Source organism: Simochromis diagramma, unplaced genomic scaffold (assembly GCF_900408965.1).
Source record: "Simochromis diagramma unplaced genomic scaffold, fSimDia1.1 OVJJ01000705.1, whole genome shotgun sequence".
Classification (NCBI taxonomy): domain Eukaryota; kingdom Metazoa; phylum Chordata; class Actinopteri; order Cichliformes; family Cichlidae; genus Simochromis; species Simochromis diagramma.
In genome coordinates, this window is record NW_024387448.1 from 3,152,685 (window position 1) to 3,171,728 (window position 19,044).

Below are 19,044 nucleotides of genomic sequence, written 5' to 3' on the forward strand. Positions count from 1 at the left end.
TCTTTCTTGGCCTTAAGACAACAATTCTGATGGCTATAGATCCAAACGGGACACAAAAAAAAAAAAAAAAAAAAAAAAAAAAAGAAGCTCAAATACTGAAAAAAAACACCCTGCGTTTTCTCAGCTGCAAACACGTTATGTTCATAAAATACCTGGAAAAGAAGCTGGCTCACCTGCTGTATTTCTTTTGTTTGGCCACTAGGTGCCGCTACTAATACACGAGTTACTGTTTAGCAGCTGAGTCGATACTGGTGCGCAGGGAGGTTTAGTGTGGGGCACAGGGGTGCTGACCACAGACACATTTCAAGTCAAGAAAGAAACTTTTAAACAGTAGGCTGGGTTGGATTTGTTTTTAGAAAGAAAAAAAGATTGATAAGATCGTTTTTGCACAATGCATATCCGCGTGTTTACATTGCAAAGAAAGGTCAAACTGGCAAAATGCTGATCTGTGTATTTATTGCTAAAATAACCCTCAGGATATGAAAAGGTTGACAGCACAACCACAACTTTAGGTCCAAGTAAAGTGCAGGAAATTTGACAGTTATTAAGCTGGAAGAGCTAAAAATACAAAGAGCCAAGGCTTGCAAAAATACTGCTGCAACACTCGCGTATGTGTCAGAAATACTCAATTAGATTTAAACCCTTTCAACTGCACACATTTACAACCGTACCGATGTAAACTGTGTGTAGATGATATTCATTTTTGTCTCCATTCATGTTCTGCTTGTTTACATGCTTGTTATTAATCAAACGTATTAATGCCTTAATAATCAGTAAATATGCACTATTTGATAAAATAAACAGCTTGAATTGTAATTTGCGGTCTGGATTAAACACCTCGATCACACCAGAGCTTCTAATGGAAATATTAATATGCTTAATTCAGCCAATCGGGAGTTAGGATCTTTACGCTCCCCTCCAGAAACCGACCAATCAGCGGGGGTTACAAATTCCAGTAATAGTACTCCACACACGCTTTTCCCCGCTTTGCAGCTCCACCCCGCAGTTCCAGCTCTGGAGAGGGTGGACCGGAGTAAAGAAAACAAGTTATCTCATAGTCCCAGGCCATGTTATTGATGGCCTTCCTGAGAATGAGGGGCAGCCTTTAAGCCTGCGGATATGATTAGCGGGAAAATGAGCAAGGTAAGAGGAGAAAGTCTACTAAAGCCCTGGTAAGAAAGTTTCGAGGGTCTGGTCTAGTCTGTCTTGGCTCATCGATCTCCTGATGATTTAATAGTCAGTATCTGCAGTGTAAGTGTGCGCGGAGGAGTTTTGGGTGGGTGTATGATGCTGGGTTTTCATGCACATGTGTTGGCTGGGCAGTTGCGCACTTTTGACAATTTGACTGGCTTAGATGTAAAATTACGTTAACTTTCGTCTGTAGACTGTTTTATTTTTATTTATGTATTTTTTTTTTTTAGAAAGTCGGTAACTAATAAGTTTGTGGGATTCATTAAGAGTTCCAATACACCTTTGACATACCTATCTGCGCGTGCTCTCTGACAGTCACATGTTCGCTAATGTTTTTAGCTATTGAGTCAACATTGAAGTTTCAGTGATTTCGGGGACTTTGTGCTTTTCTCAGGGAAGTTTCTTGATGTGTCGCACTTCATTAAACGGACATAAAATGGTCTTGAATAGGGTCATGTGACGCATTTAGTCCGTCCCCCCCCCCACATAGCCCCACCGTTTCTGCGTCAGCGCCAGCCAGGAATTATTCGGGGCCCGTGGCTCAAGGGTTGGGAGTTCGTCTTGTAATCGGAAGGTTGCCAGTTCGAGCCCCGGCTGTGTCCTTGGGCAAGACACTTCACACGTTGCCTACTGGTGTTGGTCAGAGGGCCCAGTAGTTTCCAGTTCCATCCACAATCTGTAGAACATAAAGCTGTCTTTCCTTACAGCAGTGATTTCCTTACACTGTATAGTCCCTTACAGTGCAACTGGTATTGTTGCGGCAAGACTGCCACCCTTGCTGGCCCGGTGTCCACCTCTGAGAATGGGAACTGTACTACTACAGCAGCTCCAAAGAAATGGCACCGTCAGCACTGTAGAAGTCTTAAGGGTTAGCAATATCTAAGAGTCTGCACACATAAATAGCCGGGGAATACCTGATCTTGAGTATACGTGATGCTTTTTTAAAAGCAATGTACATTTTTGTTTCATTTGAAAAGCTGTCCCATACCTTCCCAACTTTCTTGGGTAAACAGGACAAACCGGAAACAACACAATTCCAAAAAAACAACAAAACAAACAGCAAAAATTGGTTTAAGTGTTGTTGTTGTCATTTTGGTTAAAAAACTAGCTTGAACTTGTGCTGTTTTCTTCAGCCTGTGTTTTTCAGTGTCTGCTCCCTGCTTGATGTGCGCTCCATACACCAATGCATGTCCCAGTGTGGACATGCAATTTTGATTGTCGTTTTACAGCTGCAGAGTTATACTGTCCTGTTCAACCATGTGCGCCGTTGAGTTTTGAAGTTAAATGAAATCAGTATTTAAAGTATTTGAAGGTTTACTTTCTAAACGTGAACTAGTTAAAAGAATTTGAGGAAAGCACATAGATTTTATTAAAAATGAATTCCCAGTGTATTCCCAGCTGTGTCAACATAAATTGGCCAAGAACAACAGCTGGAAATGCAACTGGGACCTTCAGTCTGACTTTCCTTTTGCTTGTTTTTCTTCATTCATGACTCACAAAATGACTGTTTTACAATGATTTCTATCCAGTGGAATATACCGTCTTTATTTTAATAAAAACTCATTTCTTGTATTCACACTGGAGTAGGCTTAAATCACTCAGGCGAATATAATTTGCCGCTTTCAGTCTCGTGGCAATGAGCCAATGCGGAGCCTATGCATGTGTGTTTGCAGGGATGCTGTGAACAAAAATCTGTCACACAGGCTTCATCGTGCAAACTCAAAAGCAAGGTATAGTGTGCACACAGGTGATTGATGATTGTTCATACAATTAGCTTTGGCTCCACATCGTGATTCCTGCTTGTCAGAGTTCCTATCTTCCTTTGCAACATGAGGGAAACAGCCACGCATTAATAACAAGATAACATTGTGCGACCTTTCCTTTGGTCACTTTTCTCCTGTGTGAACTATATTCGGTGCAGATAAGTGGAAGTCGGGCTGCATTTTGATCAGATCAGAGAGGAAGCTGGTGATTAAAAAAAAAACCGTTCCAGCATTCTGGAAAAACTTGAGTAGCTTGTTCAAATAACTGTCCCGGTGTAAGCATGTAAGCCGGCTGCTCTAGTGGAGATGTTCAGTGACCAGCAGTACAGTGCTGTGGTTGTTTTCAGTGTACAGCAGCTATACTATATTTATAATTACTGGGTGTAACTGAGAAGCTTGAAGGCCCAGGAACGACACATTCTGTGTGCTTGTGGCACCTCCTGGCCACTGCCAAGTCAAGAGGTTGAAACAGAAGCTGGTTCACGTTCCCCTGGATATAAAGCCGCAGTAACAGCTAGTCACTCACACCTGGAGAATTCTTCACCGTAAACACAGGATGAATCTAAGTGACTCCTTTATACTCTAGCAGATGTTGCAACAGGGATTCTTAAACAAGTGTCAGATCTGGAACTACGGCAGCATACTTTACATCCCTTAATGTCGCGCACTGGCTGAGGCCACATTGCAGTACAAGGGTAACATTTTTATTTAGCAAATGCAACAAAGGGTGTTGGTGGCTTTGCTGCAATAAGACCTTTCTGTGTTTGTGTGTATGCTTGCAGCAGGAGTTCCACAAGAGAACGGAAGTGTATCACGGCAGCATGTTGACATCACCTCTGGAACAGGGAGTCACTCTGTTCCCTCCACTGCCTGTCCCACCCTTCGGACACATGCATGCACACACGCGCTTATAACACATGCAGGCTTTGATGCCAACAAATAAGAAGCAGGAACTCAGATACCCATGAGATGTTCTCAGTAGAGGGTTGGATTTAGGTTTACAGTTAGTCACAAACCGACCATTGAGCCGTGTGATCTGGTGCATAAAATGAACATAATGTAAATACTAGATGCCCACAATTGAACAAGTTTGGGTTATTGTGTTTTGTAAGGTAAACTCATAATCTGATAGACCATAAAGAGAGGTACAGTCCATCCAGAAAACTTTACTTGTTTCACATTTTGTCTTGTTATAGTCTTATTACAAAATGGATTATATTTGTTTTTCACCTCAAAAAATCCCCTCCCCCCAAAAAAGAAAAATATAAATAAGCATTTGCTTGAAATTCTTGAAAATGTATTAAAAATCAAAACAAAAACATAACATGCACATAAGTAATCATAGTATTTGCTCAGTACTTTGTTGAAGCACCTTTGGCAGCTATTACAGGCTCATTATTTTTGAGTAAGATGCTACAAGCTTGATCCAAATATTTTGGGGCAGTTTCTACAATTCTTCCTTGCAGAATCTCTGAAGATCCACCAGGCTGGATCAGCAGTCGTTTTCAGATCTCTCCAGAGATGTTCAGTCATATTCAAGTCTGGGCTCTGACTGGGACACTCAAGGACATTCACTGAGCGGTCCCAAAGCATTTCCTTTGTTTCTTGGGGTAGTCGTCCTATTGGAAGATGAACCTTTGCCCCAGACCAAGGAACGGAGTACTCTGGAGCAGGTTGCTATCAATGATGTCTTTGTGCATTGCTGCATTCATCTTTCTCTCAACTTTGACTAGTCTCCCAGGTCCTGCTGCTGAAAACCATCCTCACAGCATGATGCTGCGACCACCACGCTTCACTGTAGGGACGGTATTGGTCAGATGATGAATAGTCCCTGGTTTCCTGCAGACATAATGCTTGGCATTGAGGCCAAAGAGTTCAACCTTTGATTCATCAGACCAGAGAATTTTGGTTCTCATGGTCTGAGAGTCCTTCAGGTGGCTTTTGGCAAACTCCCGGTAGGCTGTCGTGTGCCTTTTACTGAGGAGTGGTGTCTGTCTGGCCACTCTACCATACAGGCCCGATTGGTGGAGTGCAGCAGAAATGGTTGTCCTGTGGAGGAAGCATCTGGTTCTTGGTCACCTTGCGTTCTACCTCGATCACTCAAATTGGCAGCATGGCCAGTTCTCGGAAGAGACCAAACTTCTTCCATTTATGCATGATGAAGGCCACTCTGCCTTTCAAAATCATGTCCAATTAACCAAATTTGACAGATTGACTCCAACCAAGTTGTAGAAAATATGTGAAAGATGATCAGTAAAAATAGGATGTACCTAAGTTCAACCATGAGTGTCATGGCAAAGGCTGTGATTTTCAAGTAAGAATATTCACTTTGTCATTATGGGGTATTGTGTGTATAATTCTAAGTTGAAAAATGAACTTATTTGAGTTTCCAGATGGACTCTAGATGCTGAGAACTGTTTTTATTAGTATTGAGCATCAAGCCTGAATTCCTTGTTTAAAGATCCTTCCATTTGAGTCGACTGTAAATCACCAAATTAAATTTTAAACTTACACTCCTCCTTCAAAAACAACACTAAATATTAAAAATGGTTGCCTCTACTTTTTGTTTTTTGTTTCTCTAGGTCGTAGATTTTCTAAACCTGTTAACTCCCCTGCTCTAAGTCACTATAACAACACCAAATTATCTGGTGATGCTATAGTTGGCTTTCTTTTACAGTCTTTTTATATAGTCCCAGTTATTAATTGATTTGCAAGTATGGCAAAATTAATGATGAACATTCATTTTTGTAGCTCATTAGAAAAGCAGTTTAAATCAATGAATGTGTTGTTGGGGTTGGTGAATACAGTCCAGGAACTAATCTAAGTCTATCAGATTAAAATCATTGATGTACAAGTAACACTGAAAACCCAGGCGTATCTGCGGGTACTTTCCAGATTATACTCTGAAACACGTGCTCCTTTTTCTAGTGCAGATGTCATGTGCAGCAAAAAGGCTTTAATAATGATTTAAAGATGTAAAGACAAAAATCCCATTTCATCTAAAAGCACTAGGAAGACTTTTCCCCCTCTGGGGCATGTTCAATCTGTCCTCTTACTGAGGCCATCTGCATCTGATGCCGAGGTCACAGTCACCAGTCCTGCTGTCAGGAATGAACCACTCCCACACAATGCCCATCATTGTCCAAATATCAAGACTATTTTTAGTAAGAAACGAAAGGGTAGGGGCAAGAGAGTTTCCAGAGATGTGTGGGTGTGTGTGTGTGGCTGCAAATGGCTTGCTCTATGTGCGCATTTGTTTTTACATTTGTAGGCCTGTGTTCATGTCTTGTTTGTGTGTTCAACCCCTCCCTCGTTCAATCCAGCTACTGTTCTGTGGTGGTGGACAGGAGGTGCAGTGAGAAACGGGAGGGAGCTCTGGTTAGAAAGCATCTCTTTGACAACATTAAACTCCCCGTTCCTTATTCTGCCAAAAGGCTAAAAATATTAGAAAAAGGACCCACTTGTGCGTAGCAGATGTTGCAGAGGGGGAGGTGGGGTCTTTCCTGCAGCACACGGGGACGGGAAGAGGAGAGCGGACGTGTGTCTGTTTTCTCCAGCTGTCTGCAGGGATACACGTCTGCACGTGAGTGTGTATGTGTGAGCAAAGTTTTTCCTCTTGAGGTCTCAGGTAGATGTTTGCAACTTCTGTTAGTGCTTTGGAAATGTAGACAGGCCTCAGCTGGTTAGGACTGGAGCTTGAATGGCCACATGTAGCCTATTCTTATAAGGGTTTGTCCATCAGTAACTGTGATGATTAAAATGAGCATCTATAGTGAGACAGAGTCAATCGATTTGGTGGTATTATTATTATTATTATTATTATTATTACATTAAGAGAGTTTTGCGGTTCTTTTCTCTAACAAGTTGTTTCTTTAGGGGCTCTGAGTACTAAATGGTGGATAACACATGCTTTACCAGAGGAAGATGTTTTTTATCCAGTGCAGCAGTGACAGTAATTGCTATCCTGGGGACCAGGCTCTGCATTGCAGGTTGTTTTTAGTGCTCATGCACTCAGACTCTACCAGCTGTTTTCTGTTGTAATCCTACACAAAGTTGTAAACCTCCTTCACTGTGGTTTCCTCTGCTGGACTCCCAAGTTGAGCTGACGGGAATGTTTCAGGAGATTTGAGTTTTGAACTCAGTTTGCACACAGCTTTCCATCAGTGCAGCGGCATGTCTTACAAATACATGAAAAAGAGATGCTAACAACAGATGGACATTAATGCTTTTGGCTAATGCTTAGCTCTTTCCTACGATGCAGTCATTTGTTGTTGAATAATGGGAGATATAAGTTCCCAACTAGGAAGAGCCATCGAAAATAAAAAAAAAAACTTCAGAGCTTAGGAAAATGCTGATATTATGTAGGTAAAAGCAAATTTAATCTGTAATATTGTTTTAGATTGTGACTGTCAAAATAGACGTACTAAGCTCGGTTAGACAAGTTTTTTTTGTTTGTTTGTTTTTTTGTTAAATAGTAGCTAAACACAGTTGTCACACTAATTAAGGCGCTACATAGAGCAGAACCCTAATGTCATTAGCAAGATACACTGTATCTCTGAGGAGTCAGGTAAAGCAGTATCTGTCATATCCTGAAACTGCCTCAACATATTGTTTAACATACAAACCATCTTCTTAAGTGATTTTAAACTCATTTTTTGGGTAAGGAAAGATAAAGGGGCTAAGCTGAGTTTGCTAACACAGTATAAAACATTTAGCTTAACAGCTACATTAGCTAGTATTTTCCTATATACTCTATATATTCAATGTTTATTTAAGAAAGCAAATATAACATTTTTCTTTTCTATTAAATAAGCCTCAAAAAATGACTGACTGTACCTTTACCAAATTTCATTATATGTGGGATTATTAATTTGAGATTAAAACATTCTTTAAAATACCAAAAATTATCAACAGGTTACTGAGTGTTATGGAGCAATATTAGCCTTGTGTTCCAGAAGCATCAACTCAAGTTAGCATGTTAGCCAGCTAGCATCGGCGTACCTGTATGCTGCTTTGTGTCATTTGTGTCATACTTTTAACCAGCTTATGTAGGAAAGGGAGCAGTGTGTCACGATTTATGAGATGAATCACTATTGGAAATTCTGAACACATTTTAATGACCACTAAATCTGTTTCCATGATAATTAGTTATTGAAAAAAAAAAACAGACCTTTCAGCTTTTAGTTATTTGGGGTTTTATGGAGACCTGGAATGTAAACATGCCTGTCTCTAAAGCACTTTGGGTGATATTCTGTTGTTTGAATGTTCTGTAGGACAGCGGTCCCCAACCTCCGGGCCACGTACCGATACCGGTCTGTGAGTCGTTTGGTACCCGGCTCAGGTGTGAAATCCATGGTTTTCAGGGTTTTTGTTGTTATGTTTTATCTTTCTTTTCTTTTTTTTTAATCTATTTTATTGTTAACTCTGTTTCCCTGGGTCTTTTCCCTTGTGTTATGAATAAATCTTCTATTTTTGGGTACCGGTACTGGTTTTATTTTGTTGAATTTATTAGAAAAAACACCTTAAAGGCCGGTCTGTGAAAATATTGTTGGACATAAACCGGTCCGTGGTGCAAAAAAGTTTGGGGAGCTGATTTTTAGAGTATGTCTGATGTATAATGTTTCATTTCTAAAACATAATTTATTTTACACAATTCAGTGGGTTGATTTAAGGAAAGTTGGCTAATAAACAAAAGTAGCAGCTGCTGTGTGCAACTGTAAAAGAACATCATTTTTACAGTAAGATATTACACATATTTAACTTTTCGATTACTATTTATTATCTTTGTCTCTTCTGTTGGAGGCATATGGTGCCATCTATTGTGGGCTCTAATGAAACAGCAGTTATTTGCTGCTTTTAACAGCAAACAGACGAGTCATAATAATTACAGCGTGCAAAACCACCTCACTTCAAGTCAACTTGGTACCATGACTGAAGCTTGTGATCACATGGGTAATGAGTTTGCAGATGGTCATGTTTTACATAGTGCTTGAAAGACTTTTCATCCGTGTTGGCTTAAAGCATGAGTTTGTTCTACTAAATGATCCTTGGGATGAGATTGCTTGGTCAACAACTGCTTCCAAGTTTGAAGAAGGACATTGGAACCTCTGCGAGTTAATCAGTTAATCAATCTTAAAACCAAGCAAATGCCACACTTCAAACATTTGGTATCCATTCATTGCCCTTGTTCTTGTTACACAGAGGTTATTCTGCATATAGAATCACCATATTGTGTTGCCTTTGTTACACTTTCTTGGTTTTCATGCTTTTACCCTCAGGTCCTCTCGCCTGAGAGAGGCTTTTTAAACACCTTAGCAAAGAATTCAGTAGCAGAGCCCCGTATCACTGTCTGACCATGATTGCCTGTGGTGGGACTATATAGTGGTCTTGATTGTGTCTGGAACAGGAAGAATGCTGCCAGCCTTTCCTCAGTGTGTTTATTTCTCAGCCCACATCACCGCTGTGGTTCAGCTGACAGTAACTAGTTGCTTTTTTAAATTTCAGTGTAGGCCCCCTTGTGTACAATAATGTATATTTTAAAGGTCTATTGCATACTTTTATAGATGCATGCTAAAGTCCAGGAGGAGTTTAACTAACTTGCTTTGTCAGTGGGCTTGAATGTCACTGCGAAGCAATAGAAATAGAATGTGCATTACATAAAGGCAGCAAGACTGGTCATGAGGAAAGGCAAAGGAGCGTTTGTTGTATTCAACATTGTATTGAGTCAGAAGATACGTCAAAACAGGACTTGATAAGATGATGCTAAACTGTAATGAAATCTGAGTGGATTTTGGTCTGCTAATGTGATAAAAGCACCAACAAGAATAGACCATATGAGTCAAATAAAATAAAAAGTCCCAGCATTTAAAATGATACGTCACCCACAAGTACTGGCAAGATGAGCTTTTCCAGCCATGTGTTATTATATAACATACACCAGCCCCTGAGCCACCCACCCTATCCTCCTCCACCATCCAAGGTGCTGCGGTCGCAGTACACTTGTACAGCAGCAGGCCAGCAGCCGCTGCACACAGCAGGCACGAGGGTGATGCCAGGCGAGGCAGCTGTCCAAACACTGTCCGGTCCCTAGAACAGAGCCAGGGAAGCAGGATAATGGAAGAAGTGTGCAAACAGCTCCCTTTCTTTGTTGCCAAGGAGTAAAAGCACAAGCAGAGGCAACAAAACCCTTTTTGTCTCTGTATCACTTTAATTATCCAAGGCTATGGACACGTTATGGACACGTTAGCAGCACGTTTGCTTTCTTAAATATAGCTGTTTACTCTGGGTGACGACAGCACTGGTGCGTGTTCAGTGTATGTGTGGGGGGGAGGGACTCATATTTGATGTCAGATAAGACCCATTATGCAGCAATCCTCACACTTGGCCCATGGATTCGTATTGCAAACCTCCACAGAGTCATATGTAGATTTGATCCCATGTTGAGAAACAAAGACTCCGTGGGTGGAAATGACAACACGACACACATTAATGTACCCACACTGGCACACACGCATGAAATCAAACACACATACATGTACACTTGGAAACGTAAGAAAGAAAAGATGGGATTTTCTTGTACTTTCACTTTAATTAGCTGTCTAGTTCGATACATTTGCTTTTTTTTCCCCCTCTCTTCTCACAAATCTTTGCACACACACTAAGGATTAGAGTTGGTTATGGGCGGGAATCTCATGGATTATTACTGGAAGACAGTTACACAACCAGAACAGAAGTTTGAGAGGCAAAGGGAGTAAAAGAAGCACCTTCATTCATACACAAGTCTGCATGTTAAAACTTTAAGCTTCTGCTACTGTTATAACCAACTTACTCACCCAACTTTTATTTGATCTTTTATTTGTCTCTAATTAATTAATTTACACTGGACGCTGCAGTGAAATGACTATAGTTCAAGAGTGTCGAACTCCAGGCCTCGAGGGTCGGTGTCCTGTAGGTTTTAGATGTGTCCTTGATCCAACACAGCTCCTCAACATGTCTTGAAGTTCTCCAGAGGCCTGGTAACGACCTAATCATTTGAGTCAGGTGTGTTGACCCAGGGGGATGTCTAAAACCTGCAGGACCCCGGCCCTCGCGGCCTGGAGTTCGACACCCCTGCTATAGTTGGTGTAAGGATGACTGACTGAAAACATTGAACGTCTGCCAAGTCGAAACTCTTGGATGAAGGTTAAACAAGGACTCTTAAGTGTTTCTAACAGTAGCATGTCTAGTTCAGTATTAGGCATGTAATACAGTGTAAACCTTTGTTCTGTGTGTGTTTGTGAGCAGGCAGGCAAAGGAGAGCCCCACGTCTTCAAGGAGAAGACTTTCAAGAAGAAGCGGCAGTGCAGCGTGTGTCGGCAGAGCATCGATAACGTGGGCTCCTTCTGCAGAGGTGAGAGTGCTCCTGTGTTGACTTTCTCCCACTAATTTGGTTGTTATTAAAAATAAAACCAAAGAAAGAAATTGGACACAACTGTAAGGTCACTAATCCTAACCTTTGTTTTCTTTTCCCCCTCCCACTTGACGTGTTTTTCTCAGTATGCAAAACAGCCACCCACAGGAAGTGCGAGGCAAAGGTAAGGATCGACCGCCAAAGGAAATAGTTTCAGGCTTGACTTAGATGGAGAAAAATAAATTCTGTATCGCTAAACACAAAAATTACAATACAGAGGAAATTTTGATGTTACTTAATGTTTCACAAAAAACTGCACACAACAAGGATAAATGCCAGTTTTCCATGATGTGTGTTATTCACATTTCATGGCATCCAATTGTAGAATTAGTGCCAGCTGGTTGTGTCAGAGAGCCCAGTTTTTAGGGCTTGATTGACAGCAAATACTTTGGCAACAGTCCTCATCCTAACCCTGATGTTTTGTGGAAAAACAAGATTCCTGTCCCCTGATTGCAAAGACGGGGTTAACACTGAGGTGAAGGCTACTTCAGCAGCTTTTCAAAGAAAAATCCCAAATATTTGTTCAGTTTTCTGATGAGTTTTGGGGCTTTGGACTTATGGCTAAACAAACAACACATGAATTTTTTGTGAGAATAATTACTATTAGCATCCCTTCTTAACCCCAAGTCTACCCAACACTGTTTTGGAGAAAGATAAAAATGACTTTTAGTCTTTTGTAAATGTGAATAGTTTTTGACGTGTCATTTGAATGATTATTGTCTTTGTTTTTTTAGAAGAACAATTTCATAAGAACAAAAATTACATATTCTGAATGGCCAGAGCAAGGATTAAGTTAGACCTTGGGGAGAGGTCTAACTTAGATGGATACAGATATTAATTGCTGTAAACTTGACTCCTATTAAGGTCACTAAATTAAATGCATTTGCATGTACTCATTAAGCCAGTTCCCAGGCACTGAAATGATAAATGACATTAAGGAAACTCTTTGGGGTTGTCCAAACATAATGCTGTCACATTCTGAGCTAAAGAGGATCATGGGAGTGATAATAACATGAAATAGACTTCTTTTTTTGTTGTTGTTTTTTTTAACGACGTGCTAAATAAATATCACAAGTTTATAAAGCATAACAGTGAAAGGTAATGTTACTTTATGATTAACTTTTACCTCAAATAAAGGTATAGGTACATGACAGTATCTCTATAAAAGCCGACATCTCGGGAGCCGTTCTAAAAAGAAGCCTGTTCATTTGCATTCCTCAATGTAAGCTGCGAGCCTTCCTTCGAACACCACACTGCTGGCTCTGTGAAAGAGTCATTGATGGAAGTATGGCATAATGAATGGACAGAGTGATGCTGAGGGGGAGAATGTGAAAGGCGCAGAAGGCTGAGGCAGGGAACCTTGGCAGGCAGCAGCTGACTGAGATAAAGCTAAGGGGTGAAGGCATGTGGCAAAGACGAGCATCATTCCTCTAGCATCCCTCTGTCCTCTTGTCTTTTATCTGCGGAGAGCCTTGGGGATGAGTTCAGAGATGAAAGGATGGCTTTGAAAGAGCACACGCAATAAAAAAGTAAAATCAGCTTTTCAAGGACAGCTTGTGGTGTTGGTCGCACAGAGTTATAGGTTGGTTATGACTCTAGAGTGGACATAGACCAGTAAGCCACAACATTAAAACCACCGACAGGTGAAACAAAGAACAATAAAAATGTCTTTACAATGGAATGCTCTGCTGGGAAACAACCTTTGTTACATACTATCCACCTAAAATATTGCTGCACCACATCACTGACTACAGTAGTCTCCTATACCAGTGGAACTACCCCTCCAAACTGTCAGAGGTGAAGGAACAGGCCTTATCTGTGTCTATGCTTTCACAGTCAGAGCTGAGAACCTACAGAATATAGGAAGATGGTTTTGATGTTGTGGCTGACTGAAAATAGTATTTGTTTTCTTCCATTGTAGGAACTGTCTGTCTGTATGCGTTGTTGTGAAAGAGAAACTTCAAGGATTAGATGAGTTTTCAGTAACACAGCTGGTTTCTTATTTTAACTTAAAAGTAATGCAACATAGCATTATAGCAGCACAGCTAGCATGATTGTGTTTAGATGTAAAACCACAACTTGAAATATAACTTTACTTTTTAATGACTTTAGACAAACAAAATACAGTACAATGTGTTCACTGGTTAATTAAGAGATACTGTTAACTTCACCTTTAGACATAATCAGAGATTTAATCTGTTTTTAAGCTAGGCTAGGTGCTAGCTAGAGCGCTATGTGTTTGTATAGCCATAAAAGGCTGTATCAGTGTTCTTGTTTATCTTGTCATGTGATTTTGTTAACCACAATTCTATACCTGAACTTAAACCCTAACCCTTTGCTCTGGAGACGAGCGACAATTATTTTGGGAAAAATGTAAATAAAGACTTGGGAGAATAAAATAATTACAATGTTTGTGTCAATTTGTACAAATCAGCAGTTTGGCTACTTATGCTCCTCATTTAGCAGTACATATTTTAAATGGTGAGAAATGTTCCAGTGTTTTCCAATTTATTAGGAAAAAAGTTGATTATTCCACAGATATTTTATATTTTTAAGATTAATTACAAAAAAACAAAGATCAGGATGTTCTTAAACAGTCTTACTATAACTGTTTGATGTGTGGTTGTTGACTGGGAGTTAAACTGTGATATCCATCGCTGCTGCCCAGGAAGGGAGAGGTCGGATAAGGGAGGGTGTGGAGGACTGGCTTCTCTGTCCATATTAGCTGTTATCTAACCTTATGTATAACGCAGAGACTTGAGGAGGGATGAAGGAGTGGCATTGGTCTTTCCTAATGTGAATTCAGATATTTGAAGTAAAGACAGTGACACAGCAAACTGAATAAAAATGAACAAGCTAATGCGTGTCACCTGGTTTGTGGTAAACAGGTGTAGTTACCTGTGTTAGAGCAAGGCTTCAGTTGCTTTGCATGCCATTCACGTTGATTTTGTTAACAATTACATTGTCTTTGAATCGCCCAGCTCTCCTCTCCGGTTTGTGTGTGTCTGTGTTTGTATGTGTGTGATATTCCTGCATACACACACGCCTAAGCACTTCTGGAGGTCTGTCATCTGTAAGGCATCCTGTTTACCACACCATTCAGTATGTTGTCAGAGTAGAATTCAGCTCTGTGACGGTGGGAAAACAAGAAATCATAAACCTACATCTCATAAAGATTGACTGGTAGTGATTGTACTCTGCATGTTTTTAATTTCAGTTATTCTGCTCCCTGCTCTTTGCCCATGAGGTCAGCAGCCTCCAGCTGCCTCATCTCTGTCTCTATTAAAAAGAACAGACTCTCACAGAGACGAGCAGAAGGCCATAAACAGTTTTACTTCACCATGTTCTCTCTCAGAGAATAGTCTCCCTTATCTTTGATCCCAAGTGGAAAATTTAGTCCGAAGGGAATTTGTAGGGGGTGGCGGGGAAGGAGATGGCGGGGAGAGAAGAGAGAGGGGGGCGAGAGAGGAACAGTGGGAGTAGGAAGGATTAAAATTAGTGAAATGCAGCCCGTGACGATTTGACCGGCCCGTCTGGTCTAATTAGGCAAGAAGAGGCATTTCCGCTGGTCAAACTACGGGCTGGTGGCTAACTACTTGGTTCCCAAACCGAGTCACGCCCACCAGTGATCAGTCAGGCAGGATCAATGGATGTGTGGCTGACTGCCAGATGTGTTGTATCAGACAAAACAGAGCTGACTAAAAAGAGCTCCTGTAGATTGCTGATGGTTTCTTACTGTAAGCAGACAAAAGGGTGAGCTGTGCTTTGAATTGACATCTGAAACCAAAGGCAATCTAAAAGTTTTAACTTTGTTTAAACCCTTCGTATAAGGTCATAAGAGGTCAAATCTGATAACATTTTTTCCTAACTGGTGTTGCCAACCATCCATTCATCTATCCATCCATAAATACTTTTTCTTCAGCTTATCCAGTTAATGGTTATGGGGGTGCTGGAGCTTATCCCTGCTGTCATGGGAAAAGAGGCAGGGTACACTCTGGACATGTTGCCAGCCTAATATTCCAAATTAAATATAAATTAAATTGCACATTTCACAGTTTCATGCGTGTATTGTTGTACTGCTTCATCCACATGAAGCAAGATTTCTCAGCAGAACAAGATAAGCGTCATTTACTTTCCCTGTTTTAAGTATTATTTCACCACTGACTGTCTGCGACTGCAGTTCAGTGAGTAAAGGAAAACATTTCAGAATGGAATTTCATTGTTTTAGGGGTAAGTCGTCCTGCAGATGGTGTACGCTTATGCTGGTAAAGTGGCGCTGCATATCACAGTAATTACACTCTCTGGCCCCGCCCCCCACATATTGGGATTGCTTATTGTCTCTCGTCCTTGTCACAGCTCTCATCCACTGAACATGTCAAAATATATTTTACATGAGGCTAAGCTGTGTGCCGTTTGCATTGCCTGCTGTTCTCTTTACAAGAAGAGGATGTACAATCAAGTACAGATAGAGTGGAAGTGGGGGAGGACGCAAGGATGGGGGAGAAGAGCAACATAACCCGCCTGATGTTTCTCTGAGCCTTTCATCAAGACAGTTGTGGTTGCTGTTGTGCTCCTCGGGGCTCTTTTTTTCTAATAAGGAAATTCAAAACATAGAAGTACTTTCAGGAAAAGAACCATTTGAAGTGTCTTCTGCGCACTTCCTCTACTGTGACAAATTTCCTGAAGGATTCAAAAGACTGTGTTGCCACTTTCTTTCCTTTTTTAACTTTGCATTAACTAACGTGACACTCTCAAAAACATCAAGCAGTTGCAGGCTAACAGAAGCGATGAGTGGATGAAATTTTAGAGCAATGTCAGAAACAAAAAGTCGACCAGATTCCCTGTTTTACCAACATGCAGCTGACCCCGACATCCCTGTTACTCTACAGACTTCCCGTCACTATAGGAATATGTCACTCGTTGCTATTAGAGCATGCCAGCTGCAGCATGCTTTTAAGCAGTCTCCTGTAACAGGGAGGCTTAAATAAGAAATATCCATCGCAGCAGTTTACTGTAAGAAACCTTTTAATTGTTTCAGTAGGTTGTTTTTGGGGGGCCTCAGTGACATCAGCAGCAAGTCATTCTTGTGGCGTCTAGCCCGGGCCTCTGGTTCCCCCCCTGCAGTTCCAGTATTTCACTAAATACTCGTGTAGTCAGCATGAGTCATTTAGGATAACAGGATCCAACTGCATCATTTTAACATTACTGGGACCATGACCGTCTCTTCTGACTCAACGAACTTTATCACAGACAGCTCTGGTAATTGCTGAGATAAGTTGGCATGTTTTCAGTTCGTGTGTGTGTGTGTGTGTCCAGTACAGACTAAGCGAGAGAAGGAGCGAGTGAGCATTGTTGATGAGAGTTAAAACCATAAGCATGACAGCTTACTTAGCCAAGTTGGGACTAAGCCAGTCCACTCTGTGTGTGTGTATGCGTACATGTGTGTGCGTGTGTGTTTTAGCTAGGACATAAGCTGTTCTAATTGGCCGATGGGTTTGTTCTCAGAACTTTTGCATATTTCACTTCACTTCATTTGTATCTGGATTTCATACATCATTCAAGGAGCCTTCTTATAGTGAGGGCAAGACCCAAGACTATTATAGAGAATAGTTATTAACTGTACATAAGATAGACCATGACTGTGAATTCTCGACTTCACAGTTTACAGCCTTAACTTTGCCATTTTTCAACCATTTCAATCATTTTCAATTATTAGGAAGATGAAAAATATATATATATTTTTAATTTCTACCACCATCATCAGCTCACATCTGTTTTGATTATAAAATCTGAAATCTGTTTAAATATGCCTGTCTAATACACAATGTTTCTAATTATTTAAAAATCCCAAAATGTGTGTGTGTGTGTGTGTGTGTGTGTGTGTGTGTGTGTGTGTGTGTGTGTGTGTGTGTGTGTGTGTGTGTGTGTGTGCTTGTATTTTTTCACTTATAAAGAAATGGGTCCATGAATTAGCACAGGCAGGGCTGGGCTGGCACAAAAAATATCGGCCCTGGCAATTTCATGTTTGCGGAAAAAACATCTATAGTATGTGACAATTTAAAAACTACATTTTAGCTACTAGCAGTTGCTCATGGTTAAAGGAGCCATCCCAGTCCAGCCCTGAGCACAGATGAGGCTGAGCACACTGTTGGCGTCGACTGCCTGTATCTGCACGCCTGTTAATTTGAAAGTTACAATAAAAATTTCACCGTTAGATGTCATTAGATTGCAGATTGAATCAGGTGAGTTCTGTTTTCTTACCCCTCCCAATCAAAGTGCATAATCCTAGCTACGGTGGCTGCTATAGGACAACTCACTTGGCTGACAAAAGGTTAGTCGTATAATGGCTGCATGCGTTTTTCATGTTTCTACTACTGTTTGTGTAAAAAGAAACATTTGTCCACATTATATTTTAACATGTCTGAATAATATCAACACTTAAAACTAAATTAGGAAAGAAAAATGGACTTTTGTACATTTGGTATAAAAGAGTAAATCGTTCTTAGAGACAAAAACTATCTTTATAGCAAGTTGAATACTTTCCGGCGGGGTCTGTCATATGTGTGCCTGTGTTTAATTGGGTTTTCCTGTCTTGCCTCTTATGGCTGTTGTACTCAGTCAGTTCACCTCCCCAGACCTCAAAGAAATAACTGAAAAAAACCTAAAAAAAAACAAAAGTCAAAGGAAGAGATGGAAGACTGTGACCACAGTGGCGTCTATTTTGTGAATTGTGGTGTAGTGCAGGAGGAGATGGGTCCTAAAACGGTGGTTGACATTGCCCATCTGAAGAATGCAAATGCATTTTTGTGCATATGGTAAACAATGCGAAGACTGCAAATATAGAAAGAGGAGGAGACACTGTGCTTTTGGGAATTGTGCAAGTGCCTGCTTATCGACAAGATGAATGAGAGACAGCGCCCAGCCGCAGAGCGTAGACGTGGAATGAAGATCTGTAATGATGCCCCACATCGGTTGGCTCACAAGAGGTTTTTCCATTGTTGATCTCTCCCAATCACATCATGACCCCGGCCTTCCTGTGTTGTTTATTTACCCATGTTTATTTTTATCCAGCTTCAAGCTCTCCGCGCTTGTTTGGGTTGGGTGGACGTTAAAGATGGGTGGATGAGAATGCTGTGTGTGTGCACACGCGTGTGTGTGTGTGTGTGTGTGCACACGTGTGTGTGTGTGTGTGCGCGCTTTAACCTTGAGCATGTACCTAGCAACCCTCTGTACAAGCAGCTTTCCTGTTTGTGTTTTCCATCTGCTTAACTTTAGTCTGTGTAGTCAGAACCTCAAAATCCATAACAGGGATTTGCACCCCACTTGGTCATAAAAGCTCCACCACAGGGACCCATGTGACTTATGAGATCTTCGGCCGCCCTCTCAGCTGCTTGGACCGAAAATGTAACCGTGATAGACAGAGACCTCTTTCTTTCCTTTTGGGGTCAAAATAAAGTGTGGGAACAAGAGACAAAGAGTGAGGAGGGGGGAAGGAAAACACAAATGCTTTGTTAGATGGCCTCGTATAAAGACGAGCACAATATTGCACTCCTAAATCTGCTGGATGTAAGTCTTTCACCTATAGGTGTTGTTTTTGCTTAGCTTTGGTCTTGAAGCCCTCATGAGTTAGGTCGGGTTTCT

General features: G+C 40.9%; 1 protein-coding gene across 5 annotated transcripts in view; it reads left to right on the forward strand.

Moving 5' to 3' along the window:
- tns2a (tensin 2a) overlaps positions 1 to 19,044 on the forward strand; it is a 66,416-nt gene that overhangs the window by 13,878 nt on the left and 33,494 nt on the right. For 3 of the 5 annotated variants that reach the window (XM_040013883.1, XM_040013885.1, XM_040013884.1), the window contains exons 2-3: positions 11,238 to 11,343; positions 11,490 to 11,527. In XM_040013883.1, the coding sequence (XP_039869817.1) occupies positions 11,238 to 11,343; positions 11,490 to 11,527 (144 nt within the window). Of the gene's footprint in view, positions 1 to 96; positions 1,144 to 6,422; positions 6,538 to 11,237; positions 11,344 to 11,489; positions 11,528 to 19,044 lie in introns of those variants that run through there. The other 2 variants (XM_040013886.1, XM_040013887.1) reach the window with 2 other exon arrangements.